Genomic DNA, 19,832 nt, shown 5'->3' on the forward strand with positions numbered 1-19,832 from the left:
GACAACTGAGAACTCTGCTGTTTATTACTGTGCTGAAGAGACACAGTGACACAAGAGGAAGAAACGCTGTACAAAAACTTAACATGCCAACTGTACTTTCTGCTTGTGTAATAAACCTCTCTTTTGCGCACTATATTCAGTTAAACAAATTAATTTAGAGATGTTTTTGTGCTGTGCTTTGTTCTGTTATATTGCAGTGTTTGATTGAAATTGCATTTACTGGAGGCCCTCACCTGAAAGACTCACTAAAGAACAAGTTCTGTATTAACTTAAGCTTGTCCAGCTGGACCCTGTGCGGAGCTTCAGATGAATAATAAACACTATAGAATATTGAGATGAATAATGGAAATAATATTCATTTTGTTTCCCACAGGTGTGTACAGTATTGATCTCATACAGTCAGGCTGGACAGTCTGTAACCATCATCTGTCAGGTCTCTATTATTCTTTGACTGATAACAGCTATGCAACAGGTTGGATCAGACAGTGTGAAGGAAAAGCAATCAAGTGGATTTTGCATTGGTGGGGTGGAGGTCCCCTTAAGACCAAATTCCTTCACCACACGTACACTTCTTCCTCTGTGACACTAACAGCTATTTATTACTGTGTACTTTACCTACAGTCATACAAACCACCCACAGACCTGCACAAATACCATTATAGACAAATACCATCTTTCTTTGCCCAGTTTTTGAATTCAGGGTTGCTGAGTGCCGGAGCATATCCCAGCTCTGAAGAGAATACTCATAATTTTCATGGATTTAACATAAATCTTTCTGCAAATTATATTATTTTCAACATTAAAACAACGAATTTGCACATATTAAACTAACTGGTCATTTTGGGGGGGTTGGCGGGCTATATGTTTTTTGATCTGTCTCCATCCTGCTGAAATGAATGTGGTTTTCTTTTTGTTTGTTTGTTTTGTCTGTACTTGAGTCTAACAATACTGATGCAAATAAGTATTAACAAGTAGAAGACCCTGTTCCTTAAAGATCTCCTGTTTGTATATGTGATATAACACAAGGGAAGATTTGAACGTATTTCAGCTAAAACAGCAGATAATATATTTAATTATATAATTATATTATAATAATAACTGATGAAATACACACAAAGTAAAAATATTTATCCTTTGAATCTCTTTGTGGCTTCACAGTCACTGCATTCATTTGGCATTTTATTAAATGTATAGTACCAGCCAAAGGTTCGGGCACTCTGTCCAAACCTTTGAATGGTTTGTTTAATTACTGAAAATAGATATAATAAGAGATAATTAGCTTCCTAATAATAATAAAATTCTTTCAAATAACATTGTTGTTTCAGCAGCTCCTAAAATCAGTCCAGCTTCTAAAAACTCTGGGTTAGTGTTTTTCTTTCATCTGCCAAAAGTATATCCATAATGCAAAAAAATAAAATTCTACCTATTTCTTGCATGTTCATCCATATTTCTTTTTTATTCTGTCAGACAATATGCAATCATCAATATGCAAAGTAAACTTCCTCCCAGACTTCTATAAATGCTTGATATACTGTATTGCAGTTTGTTGCAACAGAAGAAGAGAAGCTTCCAGCAGACCACATTCAAAACCAACATGTTCTCTGTAGCTCTGCTGCTGCTGCTGGCTGCTGGATCCTGTGAGTGTCACTGAACAGAAACACTGACAGCAGGAACACTACACAATGTTGCTGCTATTTGAACTGCATTCAACATGTTTTCTCCACAGGTGTGAAGTGTGAACAGCTGACACAGCCAGCCTCTGTGACTGTGCAGCCAGGTCAGCGTCTGACCATCTCCTGTCAGGTCTCTTATTCTCTTAGCAGCTACTGGACAGGTTGGATCAGACAGCCTGCAGGAAAAGGACTGGAGTGGATTGGGGTGAAAAGCACTGGGAGCTCTTACTATAAAGATTCACTGAAGAACAAGTTCAGTATCAGCTTAGACACTTCAAGCAACACAGTGACTTTAAATGGACAGAACATGCAGCCTGAAGACTCTGCTGTGTATTACTGTGCCAGAGATGCACAGTAACACAAAACATCAGCAGAGCTGAACAAAAACACGATCAGTGCCTGAACAGATGTAGCATGAAACCACCAGAGGAGGCGCTCTCAGACCACTTATGACTTTGTTTTACTAGTTTTTATGAAAACTCACATGTACTTTATTTAATACTCAATACATGGAAATAGTTTGGAAACATTTCTGATTATTCAGACAGATTGTTTAGTCTCTATCAAGTGTTATGAAGTATAAATCACTAATAGAGCATATTATAGATTTGCAAATACATTTAACAACAGCACAAAGTGTAAAGCTTTAGAACAATAAATTAATACACTGAAAGCATTAGTATTATCAATGATTGGGCTGAATTATCTGAAAGCAAATTAATTTAGGTAACATTAATACAACCAAACACACAAACACATAAAAGGTGTTTTGGCATTTAGAATTCATGATGTCCTTCATCTAAATGATATATCAAAAATGATTTTCAGACAATGAAGAATAGATGAATTCAAATAAACCCTGTATTTAAAATGACTGGGGCTGATGTACCTGAATGCGATTTCATTAAGAACAAATATTTATCATAAAATAATGTAAATTAATGATGGACGCTGTGGAGCTGCAGTGTGGCTCTGTTTGAGGAGTTGATGTAAAAATCTGTTCTTATTCATCTTCACATAAATGTTAACAAACTTAAGACAAAGGTGATATGATTGATGTGCACACGGTAGACTGGACACAGATAAATGGCTTTTACAAAGATCTAGCCTGATAAATGGATTTTCTTATTCCCAACTGGACTGGTAAGGATGATACATTTACTTTCACTCATGAAAAGACAAATTATTTGCATCATATTATCTAATGAGCTGTTTGTCTGTAGGTGCTGAGGGTCAAACACTGACTGAGTCTGAACCAGTGGTTTAAAGGCCTGGCCTGGTACCATTTATTATTCAACAATATATATTGTTTGGGCATTTATAAGGTTAGCCTTTAAATGCAATGTGTTTTGTAGAAAAGGATGAGGGCATGTGTTTGTTTTTGAGGAGGAGGAACTGATGCAAACTATGTTCTGTACCATGTTTGAATGTGTGATGCAGAATATACTGATATAAGCTACTACATGATTAACCGTAATGAAGCTCCCATCAGCTCACCCTCAGTACCAACATGTACTCTGTAGCTCTGCTGCTGGATCCTGTGAGTCTCACTGAGGCAGAGACTGTTATTACATTTCTCCAAAAAGGAGTGTTTGTAAAATCCAAACAATACACTCTCCCTACTCTCTGAAACATTTAATAAGCATTAATCATCAATTTATTAATTTCAGATAGGCTATTTACACAAACCTAATAGATCTGTAGTACAAAATTACTGTAGGTACAGTATATACTCTTACTATGAAGGAATTCTCAGCCTGAGTTCAAAATGACTGGGGCCATACTATGATGACATAGAACATGAACATTATGTATGGGTTAAATTTAATATTCCAAGCAGCTTAAACTAATCCAATTTTGTTTGCTGTGAGGTGGTGTTGATGCAAAACCCTGCTGTTTCTCTCCTCTACCTATGTGACTTCTAAAAAGATGACAGAGAACACAGTTTAATAGTATGCTGTTAACTGTCTGCTGGGCAGGTATAATTATTCATAGAGACTTTTTCATACTCATATCACACAGCATTTATTTGTGTCAGAAGACTATTTAACTTTGCGACAGTCTTGACAGGTGTTGATGTTTAAACTCAGAGACTCTGAACCGGTCACTAAAAGGCCTGGAGAATCCCACAAACTGACCTGTACAGGCTCAGGATTCCCATCCAGAGACTACACTATGAACTGGGATGAGTCACCATCTCGTAGATGACTGCAGCAATAAAGTCTGTCTACAGATAAACAACCTGAAGTCCGAGGACACAGCAGTTTATTACTGTGAAAACATTTTGGGTTTTTTTGTTTTAGTTTTAGTTTTAGTTTTAGTTTTTGTGTGTGTGTGTGTGTGTGTGTGTGTGTGTGTGTGTGTGTGTGTGTGTGTGTTTTTGGGGGGGGGTGTTACTATCTATTAATCCACACAAGCTTAGTTTTTTTAAATATTTGAAAAAAAATCACTTCAAGAAGGTGTTTGTAATTTGACAAAACTTTTTGATCTATTATAATTGAAAAAGATATACATTAAATGTAATGATATACGGGTTTTTAACCTACATTTACTCTCAAACTGACTTAGTGACAGCACAGAATTGTGAATTTCTCTACTTTATTTATTTTTTTCAGAGTTTCTGAGCGTATACCATATTTGGAAATGAGATGTGAAGATTTGACTTGAACCACGGTGACTCAGTGATCATAAGAGACCTCAGATTAATTCTCATGGTGTTTGTATGCAGTGCATATTGTGTTAAAAAATTTTCTCAGTTGAGACAATTAATATCTGAACAATTAATATTTGAAACACATCATGGGATTTTTTTAAACAAAGACTATTTTTTCATTGAAAGTTCATTGAAACATCCACTGTTTTTAACAAATAAAACACTGAGAAAAAACAAAACAACAACAAAAAATGCAAAAGAAAACAAAACTACCCTCACCCCCGTTGATGTATTGCTCATTTTCCAACGCTGCATTTCATAAGGCAACCAAGGGTTTCGACAACCAAAAACAGACTTTGTGCATAATATCTGACAGATATTTTCATAGGCTGAAACTTCTCTCAGTTAACCACCCTCCTTTTATAACATCTCCGTATCCAGATATGCAAAGTGAACTTTCTCTCAGTCTCCTATAAGAGTTGACATCATACCATCAGTGAAGCAAAAGAAGAAATTCATGGAATACATCATGTTCCCTGTAGCTGTGCTGCTGCTGGTTTCTGGATCCTGTGAGTCTCAATAAGGAAAAACACAGTATGATCACAGTATTTTGTTTAAACACTGATTCAGTGTTCAACATGTTTTCTTTATAGATGTGACGTGTGAGCAGTTGACACAGCCAGCCTCTGTGACTGTGCAGCCAGGTCAGCGTCTGACCATCACCTGTCAGGTCTCTTATTCTGTGAGCAGCTGGAGGACTCACTGGATCAGAGAGCCTGCGGGTAAAGGACTGGAGTGGATTGGAAGTGCACATGATGGATGGAGCACATACTACAAAGATTCACTGAAGAACAAGTTCACCATCAGCTTAGACAGTTCCAGCAAGACAATGACTCTGAATGGACAGAATGTGCAGCCTGAAGACACTGCTGTGTATTACTGCGCCAGAGATGCACAATAACACAAAACATCAGCAGAGCTGAACAAAAACCCCTCAGAGACTCAACACTCAAAACCAACATGAAGCTGCCAGAGGGGGCGCCCTCAGACCACAGATGATTAGAATACCAGGTCATTGTATGCCACTGTATGGCACTGGAGATGTGGAAGCAATACAAAACTAGTTTTAATTTCAGTGGTAATAAAAAAAACCCCATAAATTTAGTTATAATTTCAGATTTACTATTCTAATTTAATAACTTGCTCAACACAACAATAACTTTTGCCTGTTAAACTAAACTTCTACTTAAAAAGTTCTGTAAAGAAGTTTAGAAATTTTTTTTCTTATATGCAAAGAAATCAACATGATGCTCCTGAAATATGCTCATATATCAGCTCAGCAGTATCATGCAAACAGTTGAGGATACTTAGCCACATAAAAAATAAATGGTATAATTAATTTCTCACTCTCTTCCAGTGACATCGTGATAAAAATCTTCAAGCTGTGCAGTATGCATCTTTTCCCTCTGCTAGGTTTATACTGTGTGAGTGTGTGTGTGTGTGTGTGTGTGTGTGGAGGGGGGGGGGATTCTGCTGTTTATTAGACTCACTGTGGATCACTGTGCAAAATATCAGCACATCAAACTCAGTCTGAATTTTCTTTCAACATTTTTTTCTCCAAAAATTACAGAAATTACATTTAACTCATCAATCAAATGTACAGTGCTGTTTTTGTTTGGGTTTTTTTTTTTTTTTTTTTTTTTTTTTTTAAGGTTTGGTTTTCCAAATTTCCACTAAATATTTTTTTCATCTGAATTGAGTTTTTAAGGAATGAAAAACACATCAAACTTCATATTTGTGTTTTAAATAATATTTTCCTTTTAATCGTGCCAAAAATCTTTTGTTTTACTGCTAATACTAGTTGGCACAGCGTGATTCGTTTTCTCTTATAATCTGTCAGTGTTCATCTGCATGCAAAGCAAACGTCCTCACAGGCTGATTTAAATACTGATATCATGCTGTCAGCAGCAGAAGAAGACGAGAAGCTCCCATCAGATCAACTTCAGCACCAACATGTTCTCTGTAGCTCTGATGCTGCTGCTGGCTGCTGGATCCTGTGAGTTTCACTGAGGCAGTGACACTGACAGTATGATCATAGCACACTTACTGTTACTGTTATTATAGTTGGATTCAACATGTTTTCTCCACAGGTGTGAAGGGGGAACAGCTGACACAGCCAGCATCGGTGACTGTGCAGCCAGGTCAGCGTCTGACCATCTCCTGTCAGGTCTCTTATTCTCTGGGCAGCTACCGAACAGCTTGGATCCGACAGCCTGCTGGGAAAGGACTGGAGTGGATTGGAATGAAATATACTGGGGATTCATTCTACAAAGATTCACTGAAGAACAAGTTCAGCATTGACTTAGACTCTTCAAGCAAAACAGTGACTCTAAATGGACAGAATATGCAGCCTGAAGACACTGCTGTGTATTACTGTGCCAGAGAGTCACAGTAACACAAACCATCAGTAGAGCTGTACAAAAACCCCATCAGTGCCTGAACACATGACAACATGAAACCACCTCTCTAATGACAGGGTAATCCATAGTTTTCTTATGATATTTCAGCATCCATGTGAGTGATATAGAACTTTATGCAATACTGTGAGTTGCAACAGTAGAAGAGAAGCTCTCATTAGATCACATTCAGCACCAACATGTTCTCTGTACCTCTGCAGCTGCAGCTGCTGCAGGATCATGTGAGTGTCACTGAGACAGAAACACTGACAGTATGATTACAGCACACTGAGAACAAAACACTGAGAACAAAAAAAAAAATTGATGAAGAACTAAAGGTGACAGTAAAGGATCAGAATTTGTTTAAGATTAACATGAACAGATACTCATGTGCCAGGGATCTTGCAGTTTTTGAATACCTCCAAAAACTGCATCAGAATACAAATTATGAGTGATGTTGAGAATTTTGCATGAGCTGCACTGTGTTTTTCTATGAAATGGAGGAGCTTATGCAAAACTGCGTTCTCCCTGAACAACTGTCAAACATCAACTGAGTCTGATCCACACCACACAAGCTGCTGGAAAAGGGGTCTGGACTGTTACCAGTTATATCCAGAGTCAAATAGAACAGCAGCTCTATCTGTGGAAAGACTGAAGAGTGACACACAAGGACTGAAGTAAATATGTAGGTCATTATGTATGTTCATGTATTCTGAACAGCAAAAGGCAGTAACTGTGAGAGCAGTAGTTTCTGCAGGTGAGCAGCAAGTGAGCAAAGCAGAGTTTCCAGTCTAATTGGTACAAGAAAACTTTGAAAGCTTAACAAAAACTAAACCACTGATTTTCTCAAACTCCAGCAGGTGGCAGTACAACGCATTTGTTTTAAAGAACTAGAAAAGACGATCATAAGAAACTTCTTTTAAACTATGATAGGTAAAAATATTAAAGTGATATTTTCAACAAATATAAAATGAAAAAAAAAACATACTGTAAATGGATATACATATATTATATTTGACACATACCTGGAGTTTAATGGTTGCTGAGCATAACTAGCATCGGTATTAACTGTCTATTAGACCTGCAACACAGTGAAATAATATTATGATCTGTTAAGTTGTAGAAAACATGCAATTTTATCACTTATTGAAACATCCAGCAGTCATAACATTGCACATGACTTATCTGAAGTTCTGTTTTTGACCTTCTGGAAAATATAGTACTATAATAGAAAAATGATAACAGTGGCATTTGTTTGTGAAGGAGGAGGAGCAAATGCAAAACTGATGTCTTCATTGCCTTAATATGTTCATCTGCTGAGTAAATGTGAAACACTGAACACTGGACAACGTCTGACTTTTACAATGATGAGGTCTAATTGTTTAGTTGTTTCTCTCATTTTGTTTTCTACCTTTGCTGGTAAGGACATAAATCTGTTAGACAAACAAATATATTTGATGAAAATGTGATTGCAGTAATGAACTGTTAATATTTCTGTAGGTACTGAAGGTCAAATATTGACTGAGTCTGAACCAGTGGTTAAAAGGCCTGGAGAATCCCACAGACTGACCTGCACATACTCAGGGTTCAGTAGTAATATTCATGCTGCTTGGATCAGACAGGCTGCTGGAAAGGGACTGGAATGGATTGCTTATATCAGTGGTGGCAGTAGCAGCATCTCCTACTCTCAGTCAGTCAGAGGCCGGTTTACCATCTCCAGAGACAACAGCAAACAGCAGGTGTATCTGCAGATGAGCAGCTTGACAACTGAGGATTCTGCTGTTTATTACTGTGCTCGAGAGTCACAGTGACACAAGAGGAAGAAACTCTGTACAAAAACTTAACATGCCAAGGCACTGAATATAGGTACATACGATAAAAACTGAATATTGATTATAATGATTAAAGACAAAATCTGTTTAGTCACTGATGAACATTTATACTTTGTTTACTTAACACAAATTTACTTCCACATATAATTAAGTGACAATAAAATATAACATTTTTTAAAAATTGTGAAGAGCTTTATATTGTTTGCATGATTTCAGCTAAACTCCTGCATTTAAAACCCTGTAACTCACATTCACAAACTGAATGTTAACATCTCTTTGTTTTACTGGTTTTTAATTTATAAAAAATAATGCAATGATCTGGAATATATAAATTATGAGTAAATAAATCAGCCCAGTGCTGCTTTCATCTCATACAGGTCAAAAGAGGCCTGGGGAGACTCTGAGTCTCTCCTGAAGGGGATCTGGCTTCTCACATCTTCTCGAAAACTTAAACGAGATTTTCCTCTTAAATATTGTTGTCACACTAATCACCAGCGAACACAGACTGATTATTATTGTTCAGTGTGAGCTTAACATAGAAGTTCTCCCGGTGCTGTTCTCCCCTCCCTGTCAGGAGGAGTCATGCAAAATCTGAATGTTTTCCCTTCTACTTAGCCGACAGTCAAAAGATTACCAAAGAACAGTGGACACAGTTCAACATGATGGACTATTGGAAAGGACTGCTAATTTTAACTGTTGTCTGCTGGGCAGGTAAAAATGTTGATAGATAGTAGTATAACATATATTTCCGTCTTGTCAGTCTATTTATTTATTATTATCATTGTTATTTATTTATTTCTCTTGACAGGTGTTGATGGTCAGACTCTGACAGAATCTGAACCAGTGGTCAAAAGGCCTGGAGAATCCCACAGACTGACCTGCACAGCCTCTGGATTCACATTCAGAGACTACTGGATGGGCTGGGTCAGACAGGCTCCTGGAAAAGCACCAGACTGGATTGCTCTAATCGATTACCCTGATGGTACTAGCACATACTACTCTCAGTCAGTTCAAGGCCGGTTTACCATCTCCAGAGACAACAGCAGACAGCAGGTGTATCTGCAGATGAACAGCCTGAAGACTGAAGATTCTGCTGTTTATTATTGTGCTCGAGCCACAGTGACTGAAGGTGGTTCAGCAGCTGTACAAAAACCTAAAGTACCTTCACAACTGCCATAAAGCATCACAATCTTGGCTTTGTGTGGACTTGGTGAAGGTGCCGGCTTTGACTAAGCCACAACACCAAAATACTGTCGGAAGAATAAATCTGCTGTACAAAAAACTGAATAAAAACTTTTGTCTCTTGTTCCATCATAATAAAGTAAAACTTTCTTATTAAACTCACTCTCTTCAGTTAACTGCACAAATCATAATTACAGACAAACATACATTTAAAAACACAAGGTTACACATTTACATTTTTTTGCTATTGATGCACGCAGATCTGGCAGACCAAAATCATCCGCACTATCAGGACAACAGTCAAGTTTTGCTCAGTGTATGACCAAATTTGCAAAATAAAAATTATAGAGAATGACTGGCAAAAGTGTCTTATTTACCATGTGAGATTTCAAGCAATAGCAGAAGGTTGCTGAGTCGTACAGTTTCCCCTTGATTGACAAAGCTGAAGAGTGGATTTGATCACTCCAACAAAAATGGTATTGGGATTATACAGTATGTATTTGGGCACATCAGTGATGAACAGTCTCTAATGTTAAAAATGTCAAAAAGTTATTAAAAGAACAAATGAAAGTAAATACACCTTCATTCCAATTATTTTGTTTGATTTAATATTGAACCATCACCAAGACAATAATGTGCTTGACAGCACTGATTGTTCATATACAGACCACAATCCTGATTTTATTTATTTATTTATTTATTTTTTCATTTTTTAGAGTGTTTATTGACAAATTTAATTAAAAAAATAAATATCAGTTTGCATAGCCATCCATCCATTCATCCATTTTCTTTTATTCATTTTCTATGTAAATAGGAAAATTTAAAGTAAACACCAGCATAATTATGTTTCCTTATTTTTTTTTCTAAAGATTTGAAAATGAAAATTTGAAAGTGCAATATTTTAAAAGTATCCTAAGTATCCTATAGTATAGTATATAGTATAATATTCCCCAGTGGCAGACACTGCTGGGATATTTGCAACTCCCTCCCAATCCTCCCAGTGATGTGTTGATGCAAATCTACAGTCTGTGCAGTGTACTTCTGTACTTCTGTACTTCTGTACTTGTACTTTATGTGCAGCATCAGAAGTCACAACTCCAGCCTCAGAATGATGAATATACTCGCTCTGCTGCTGCCTGCTCTTATTCTGTCCTGTAAGTTCAGCTTTTTGTTTCACTTTTATTAAACAACATGATCAAGGTTTGTCTCCGTGATACACACCAGATAACTGTCTCGATTTCTTCTGCGACTCCTCACTCCTTAAATCTCTTCAGGTGTTACAGGTCAGAGTATGGAGTCCATTCCTTCCAGTCCAGTTGTGAAAAGGCCTGGGGAGACTCTCAGTCTCTCCTGTAGGGGATCCGGCTTCTCATTTGGTTGCTGCAATATGCACTGGACTCGACAAGCTGCAGGAAAAGCACTGGAATGGTTGGGTCGAGTTTATAGCGATGCCAGTGGAACTGACTATTCTAGCAGTGTGCGAGGACGAATAGAAATCACCAGAGATAACAGCAACAGCATGATGTATCTGAGACCATCGAACCTGAAGCCAGAGGACTCAGGAGTGTATTACTGTGCCAGACAGTCACAGTGTTTAAACTAATCTGAGAGGCTGTACAAAAACTCTACAGAAACTATTTTTCACAACGACTGAAGGTGGCAGTGAAGGACCACACCAAACTCACTATGAAAGCAGCATGTCTTACAACACAAAGCCAGCAGGTATAAAATATATATTTATATTTATGAATAGATTGCATGGATAGTCAACTAAATTTTGCCAGGCTGAAATCCATCCATCCATCCATCCATCCATCCATCCATCCATTTTCTTCCGCTTATCCGGGGCCGGGTCGCGGGGGCAGAAGCCTAAGCAGAGAAGCCCAGGCTTCCCTCTCCCCCTCCAGCTCATCCGGAGGGACCCCAAGGCGTTCCCAGGCCAGCCGAGATACATAATCTCTCCAGCGTGTCCTGGGTCTACCACGGGGCCTCTTCCCGGTGGGACATGCCCGGAACACCTCACCCAGGAGGCGGCCAGGAGGCATCCTAATCAGATGCCCGAGCCACCTCAACTGGCTCCTTTCGATGTGGAGGAGCAGCAGCTCTACTCTGAGCCCCTCCCGGATGGCCGCACTCCTCACCTTATCTCTAAGGGAAAGGCCAGCCACCCTTCGAAGGAAACTCATTTCTGCCGCTTGTATTCGCGATCTTATTCTTTCGGTCACTACCCAAAGCTCGTGACCATAGGTGAGGGTAGGAACGTAGATCGACTGGTAAATCGAGAGCTTCGCATTTACGCTAAGCTCCCTCTTCACCACGACGGACCGGTGCAGCGTCCGCATCACTGCAGAAGCAGCCCCGATCCGCCTGTCGATCTCCCGTTCCCTTCTCCCATCACTCGTGAACAAGACCCCGAGATACTTAAACTCCTCCACTTGAGGCAAGAACTCGTTCCTGAGCCGGAGATGGCACTCCACCCTTTTCCGGCTGAGGACCATGGCCTCAGACTTAGAGGTGCTGATTCTCATGCCAGCCGCTTCACACTCGGCTGCGAACCGTTCCACTGCGAGCTGGAGGCCCCCCCCTGATGAAGCCAACAGAACCGCATCATCTGCAAAAAGCAGAGATGAGACTCTGAGGCCACCAAGGAAGAAGCCTTCCGCCACCTGGCTACGCCTAGAAATTCTGTCCATAAAAATTATGAACAGAATCGGTGACAAAGGGCAGCCCTGACGGAGTCCAACACCCACAGGAAACAAATCCGACTTATTACCGGCTATACGGACCAAGCTCTCACTGTGGTTGTACAAGGACTGAATGGCCAGCAACAATGGGCCAGACACCCCATACTCCCGCAGAACCTCCCAAAGAACACCCCGAGGAACACGGTCGAATGCCTTATCCAAGTCCACAAAGCACATGTAGACTGGTTGGGCAAACTCCCACGCACACTCGAATATCCTTGAGAGGATAAAGAGCTGGTCCAGCGTTCCACGACCAGGACGAAAACCGCATTGTTCCTCCTGAATCCGAGGTTCGACTAACGGACACACCCTCCTTTCCAGCACCCTGGCATAGACCTTACCGGGGAGGCTGAGGAGTGTGATCCCCCGAAAGTTGGAGCACACCCTCCGGTCTCCCTTCTTAAAGATGGGGACCACCACCCCGGTCTGCCAATCCAATGGCACTGCCCCAGATCTCCACGCGATGTTGCAGAGGCGTGTCAACCAAGACAGTCCTACAACATCCAGAGCCTTCAGGAACTCAGGGCGAATCTCGTCCACCCCAGGGGCTCTGCCACCAAGGAGTTGTTTAACTACCTCAGTGACCTCACCCCCAGTGATGGTCAAGTCATCCCCCTCATCCCCAGACTCTGCTTCCACTACAGAAGGCGTGTCAGTGGGATTCAGAAGGTCCTCGAAGTATTCCTTCCACCGTCCGACTATAGCCTCAGTTGAAGTCAGCAGCACCCCCCCCCGCACTATAAACAGTGTGAGTGAAGCACTGCTTTCCCCTCCTGAGTCGCCTGACGGTTTGCCAGAATCGCTTCGATGCCGTCCGAAAGTCTTTTTCCATAGCCTCACCGAACTCCTCCCACACTCGAGTTTTTGCTTTGGCCACTACCCGAGCTGCATTCCGCTTGGCCTGTCGATACCTGTCAGCTGCCTCCGGAGTCCCACAGGCTAACCAAGCCCGATAAGACTCTTTCTTCAGCTTGATGGCTCCCTTCACCTCCGGTGACCACCATCTGGTTCGGGGGTTACCACCACGACAGGCACCAACCACCTTGCAGCCACAGCTCTGAGCAGCAGCCTCAACAATGGAGGTGCGGAACATGGTCCATTCGGACTCAATGTCCTCAGCCTCCCTCGGAATGCTGTCGAAGTTCTGCCGGAGGTGGGAGTTGAAGATCTCCCGGACTGGGGCTTCTGCCAGGCGTTCCCAGCGTACCCTCACAATACGTTTAGGTGTGCCAGGCCTGTCCAGCATCTTCCCCCGCCACCTGATCCAACTCACCACCAGGTGGTGATCAGTTGACAGCTCAGCTCCTCTCTTCACCCGAGTGTCAAGAACATACGGCCGCAGATCTGATGATACGATTACAAAATCGATCATCGACCTGCGACCTAGGGTGTCCTGGTGCCATGTGCACTTATGGACATCCTTGTGTTCGAACACGGTGTTTGTTATGGACAAACTGTGGTTTGCACAGAAGTCCAATAACAAAACACCATTCGGGTTCAGATCGGGCAGGCCGTTCCTCCCAATCACGCCCCTCCAAGTCTCACTGTCATTGCCCACGTGAGCGTTGAAGTCTCCCAGCAAGACTATGGAGTCACCAGATGGAGCACTCTTTAGCACCCCACCCAGCAACTCCAAAAACGGTGGGTACCCTGAACTGTCATTCGGCGCATAAGCGCAAACAACAGTCAGGACCCGTTCCCCAGCCCGAAGGCGCAGGGAAACTACCCTCTCGTCCACCGGTGAAAACTCCGACGTACAGGCAGCAAGCCGGGGGGATACAAGAATACCCACCCCAGCTCGCCGCCTCTCACCGAGGGCAACTCCAGACTGGAACAGAGTCCAGCCCTTCTCCAGGAGACTGGTTCCAGAGCCCAGGCCATGCATTGAGGTGAGCCCAACTATATCTAGCTGGTATCTCTCAACCTCACGCACTAGCTCAGGCTCCTTCCCCACCAGAGAGGTGACATTCCATGTCCCAATAGCCAGTTTCGATAGCCGGGGATCGGTCCGCCCGGGCCTCCGCCCTCGGCCACCGCCCGACACACACTGCACCCGACCCCTACGACACCTCCTGCGGGTGGTGGGCCTGCAGGAGGGCGGGCCCATGTAACCTCTTCGGGCTGCGCCCGGCCAAGCACCACGGGCTAATGCCTGGCCACCAGACGCTCTCCCTCGAGCTCCCTCCCCAGGCCTGGCTCCAGGGTGGGGCCCCGGTAACCCTATCCCGGGCAGGGTAAACTGTTCCCTTGTTTTTTCACTCATAAGGGTCTTCTGAACCGCTCTTTGTCTGGACCCTCACCCAGGACCAGTTTGCCATGGGAGACCCTACCAGGGGGACAAGCCCCCAGACAACATAGCTCCTGGGATCACTGGGACACACAAACCCCTCCACCACGATAAGGTGGCGATTCACGGAGGAGGCCAGGCTGAAATAAAAATTGCAAACATGAAAATAAAATAAAAAAAAAATATATATATATATATATATATATATATATATATATATATATATATATATATTTTAGATTAAGTTAAATATCTGCTTAGTGAAGCATTAAAATGAAATAAAAATTATTTTACAGAAATGTGTAGTAGTTGTTTTTACTGCAATGAGAAGTTGGTAATATTGTGTTTATATTTGCACAAATTATTATAAAGTTCAACCAGTAACACTTTTCAAAAGCAGGAATATTCCACAAGTGTAGCTGTTTTCATTCAAAAATAATTCAGCATGTAATTGTTCATTAATGACATATTCTTTTTGATACAACTATTAATTTTCAACAAGCCAGTAGATTTGGACCCAGGAACCTTTATCCACACCTCATCGAGTGTAGTCAGTTAAACTCATGGCAACACCCGATGACCGTTACACTGCCACTGCAAGCAGAGTAGGATTCACAGAGTGGTGTAACAAAGGTGACTAATAAGAGAAAACCTATCTGCTGATAAATCATGGAGTGATCCTCATTTATTTGCAGTTTATTTGCAAACGCTACAGCTGTTTCCACACTTTTCTGCAGATATGTATAACAATGTGTGCAATATCATAACTGATCCTATACCAGTGAAAGAAAAAAGTCAGAGACAGCTTATTTAGCATAGTTGTCTTTCACTGAATCATGAAACTGAAACATTTACTGTTTGACAGTTTGTCAGTTTGTTTTTTTTTTCTCATCAAATGTGTTGAAAATGCAAACAAGACAATGTGGTGTTTCAAAATTAATTCAAATAATAATAATAAAAAATATTTTATGTAGCTTTACATAACAGACTATTTGAACATGAACACACACCGGTAAAAGAAAATGGTGAAGCTTTACATCCCATTTTTTCTCACTTTCTTTCTTCTTCTTTTTTTAGAAACACTGTAAGATGGGAATATAACACATTAATTGTTATATCACTAAACAAGAAACAATTACATATGGCTTTAATTATGCACATGCAAATGCAGACTAAATAGAAGCAGCTGCTAATGTTTTTGTGATTTCCTGCACCTTAGTTTCACAGTCCAGTCAGTCCAGGGTAGATGCAGAGGTGACTCCAGCATAGTCTGTCTACAGATGAACAATCTGAAGACTGAGGACACAGCACTTTATTTCTGTGCCCAAGACACACGGTGAAAAACAGAAATAGCAGAGTCAAAAACTGCTTCACTTTTTTACCATCATCACAAGGAACACTGATCTCTCCTACCACATCAGTTACATGTTTTCACATGTAATTAGGCAAAATTCAAAGCAGTAGTGCAACGCTTGATACATTTATCAACTTTTAAAAGATCTGAGCAGTCAGTCCTTCATGTTACTAGTTTTAAAATCTTCAAACACATATATTTAATTTCAGTGATTTCATTCTAAATAATATTGAACTGTATCAATGCAAAATTTTACGTTTAAACATTAGTGATGTATGCGTTGTTTCGTCAACACAATTATAACATGTCAGTATAGGCAGCACGGTGGCGCAGTGGTTAGCACTGCTGCCTCACAGTTAGAATACCATCTGGAAGGCCTGGGTTCGATTCCGGCCCAGGTCTCTCCCTCTCTCTGTGTGGAGTTTGCATGTTCTCCCTGTGCTTGCGTGGGTTTCCTCCGGGTACTCCGGTTTCCTCCCACATTCCAAAGACATGCACTTACTGGGGTTAGGTTAATTGGCTACTCTAAATTGCCCATAGGTGTGAATGAGAGCATGAATGTGAGTGTGAAAGGTTGTTTGTCTCTCTGTGTTGGCCCTGCGACAGGCTGGTGACCTGTACAGGGTGTACCCTGCCTCTCGCCCTATGACAGCTTGGATAGGCTCCAGCCCCCCCGTGACCCTGAACAGGATAAGCGGAAGTGAATGGATGGATGGAGTATAGACTGTAATTAAACATGGAAAACAGATGTGATTTCCAGACATGTTAAATCTTTGCATTTATAATGACTGAACAGAAAACTGGTTTGAACTTGACCAACACCAATCCTTCACATGACGCAAACTTAGAGCTCATTCAGCTATAGAAACCTCATCACTGACATGTTTCTTGTAGCTCTGCTACTGTTGCTGACAGCTAGATGTGAGTCTCTGGATTTGTCATAGTCAACAGTAACACAAATCAACAAAAACCTTCAAATCTTGAGCATTTGTAACATGTAGCCACCAGAGGAGAATCCCTGAGACTACGTATGATTTCAAGACCTGATCACTCAGATAAAGTCTGGCTAAAATTTGTATCTACTATATAAAACAGTGATGATGTGGAAATAATAGAAAACAGATAACTGATTGTATTGCTTACAAAAGCATCTTTTTATCATATTCAGTTCCTGCAGAATGAACTGGATCACAAAAATTTCATAGAAAATCTTTTCACAAAGACCTGTGGGTGGCAGAAGAGGATATGATTTGTGAGACTGTAACTGTGCAGTGTATGAAAACTAGTGTAACACACACAAGTATGCACTAAATCAGCAGTTGATCTTGTATTTTATTACTCATAAACATGTTACCACTTAATAATTTTCTTTATTATTCATTTTGTAAACCAGATGGAAAATGTGAAATTACTGTTATTGTTATAAAGAGCAAATGTATGGGTGTGCTAAAATCATAATGGGCACACGAATACACATTATAACAGGAGGCGCACTGGCTGAGTCCAAACCAGTTGTTTAAAGCCCTGTACACACTCAGGGTTCAGTAGTGATATTTGTGCTGGAAAAAGATTGGGATAGATTTCCTTTATCAACAGTGTCATACACGTAAACCTCAGTCAGTCAGTCAGATGCTGTTTTGCCATCTCCAACGAGATCAAAAGGAAGCAGGCGTGTCTGTAATTAAACAGTTTGACAGCTGAAGATTCTGCAGTTTATCACTGTGCTCGGGAGGTATGGTGACACAGGAGGGAGGGGTGGTGCACAAACTTGCCAAGTCAAGCCAAGATTTCTTTTCTCCTTTTCACATTAATGGGGTTAATGTGAATTCATCATAATCTACACATGCAGGGAAACATTGTCTTAATAAATGCTCAAATGTTTGTGCAACTTTCTTTTCTGTAAAAGAATGTGAAAATTAAATATTTAATGCTTAAACATGGGCAAATGTGAATACCATCATATGTGTTGTTAATAAACAGTGCGTTCTTTTTCATAATCTGTCAGTGTCATCTTTTATGCAAAGCAGCCCTCATCCCAGTCTGATATACAGACTGTTGTCATGTGAGTTGCTGCAGAAGAAGAGAAGCTCCCATCAGATCACCTTCAGCACCAAAATGCTTTCTGTAGCTTTGCTGCTGCTGCTGGCTGCTGGATCCTGTGAGTCTCACTGAGGCAAAGACACTCAGAGCATGATCACAGCACACTAACTATTTAGAGTAAAAAAAACAAAAAAACATCACTGAGATCAGTCAGTTGTTGGCATGTTATTTTGATCATAAAAGGAATGATGTTCCCAGTAGCTCTGTTGTTATTAGCAGCTGGGTATGAGTCTTTCTGAATGTGTTTGAGTCATTATCGTTTCTTTTTTTTAACAGGTGTGAGGTGTGCAGAGTTGATACAACCACCCTCTGTGACTGTGCAGTCAGGTCAGCGTCTGACAATCACCTGTCAGGTCTCTTATTCTCTCAGTGACTCTAGAACAAACTGGATTAGACAGTCTGCAAGAAAAGAAATGGAGTGGATTGGAAGTGTTCACATTGGACATGATACGCTCTACAAAGATTCACTAAAGAACAAGTTCAGTATCAGCTTTGACTCTTCCAGGAAAACAGTGACTTTACAAGGACAGAATGTACTTTCTGAAGACACAGCTGTGTATTATTGTGCAAGAGGCTCACAATAACACAAACCATGAGTAGACCTGAACAAAAACCCCCCTAGGAGGCTGCGCCCTTGTCACAGTCTCTGTCTGTTCTTTAAGCACTAAGAATATGAAAGTAAGTTGTGGCGGCAAAATGAATTTATGAGTTAATGCATTTTCTTTATCATTCACACCAGCTGCATATCAGAAGAAAGCTGATATACAGATCAAATTTGTCCATTAAATAATCAACCATTCCAGCTGACTTAGGGTGAAAGGTGCTAGATGCCAGGTGTTATTGGGTTATTGTTATTGAGAGCCATTTCTCTGACAAGGCAAACAGAGAGAAACAGAGAGAAACCCCAGAACACACCCAAATTTGGGTGTGTTCACATCCTCCAAAAAAAATTAATGAAAAAGAATTAATGAGGACTTGAGAAACAGTGCACAGAGAATCTGACCACATTTAAACCGTTAAACAATAAAACTACAATTTACAGAAAATAACTATAAAATTCCCTTCTTACTTCACCCCAACCCATGATAGCATGTTGTTTCATGCATGTCATGTAAACACCGCTAAAAAGTATCACTTTATTAAAGGTTTGAATTTGAAAGAAAATGGAGCATAAAGTTGAGCAGAAAAGTTAAATGTTCTTGTTTTTATACAGGATGACCTGGTGCATCCTGTGCTAAAGGAGATAATACAGGAAACACTGATGCATCTTTCCTTATTGGGAAACTTTGAACATGTCTTATTATGCCTGCCATGCAGGTATTTCAAGGATTCTTTACTCAGTTAAGTACCAACCTAAGCTAAGAACCGAGAACTAGAGCATGGTGCAGGATGCTATGCTGCAGTGACACAAGACTTTGACAAAAATCTCAGGAGTATTGAACATCGTGGTGCATTACTGATTCAAATATTTCAGTCATTAGTTTTCTCTGCCAATTTATTTCCAGAAAGCCTGAATGGTAATCAAAAAAGAAAAAAAAATTCTAGTTATAT

The 19,832-nt window shown here is 40.7% G+C and overlaps 1 protein-coding gene and 2 gene segments (V, D, J or C); all 3 read left to right on the forward strand.

The window, feature by feature from the left end:
- The window catches only part of LOC115783986 (serine/threonine-protein kinase pim-1-like), a 1,015,907-nt gene that overhangs the window by 929,040 nt on the left and 67,035 nt on the right, over window positions 1-19,832 (forward strand). The window lies entirely within an intron of this gene.
- LOC115784007 (Ig heavy chain V region 5A-like) lies at window positions 1,561-2,031 on the forward strand. The segment is given in 2 exon segments: window positions 1,561-1,637; window positions 1,727-2,031. Coding segments are annotated over 2 exon segments (348 nt in total).
- Window positions 4,842-5,287, forward strand: LOC115784003 (Ig heavy chain V region 5A-like). The segment is given in 2 exon segments: window positions 4,842-4,895; window positions 4,980-5,287. Coding segments are annotated over 2 exon segments (360 nt in total).

This window comes from Archocentrus centrarchus, chromosome 8, assembly GCF_007364275.1.
Source record: "Archocentrus centrarchus isolate MPI-CPG fArcCen1 chromosome 8, fArcCen1, whole genome shotgun sequence".
Classification (NCBI taxonomy): Eukaryota; Metazoa; Chordata; class Actinopteri; order Cichliformes; family Cichlidae; genus Archocentrus; species Archocentrus centrarchus.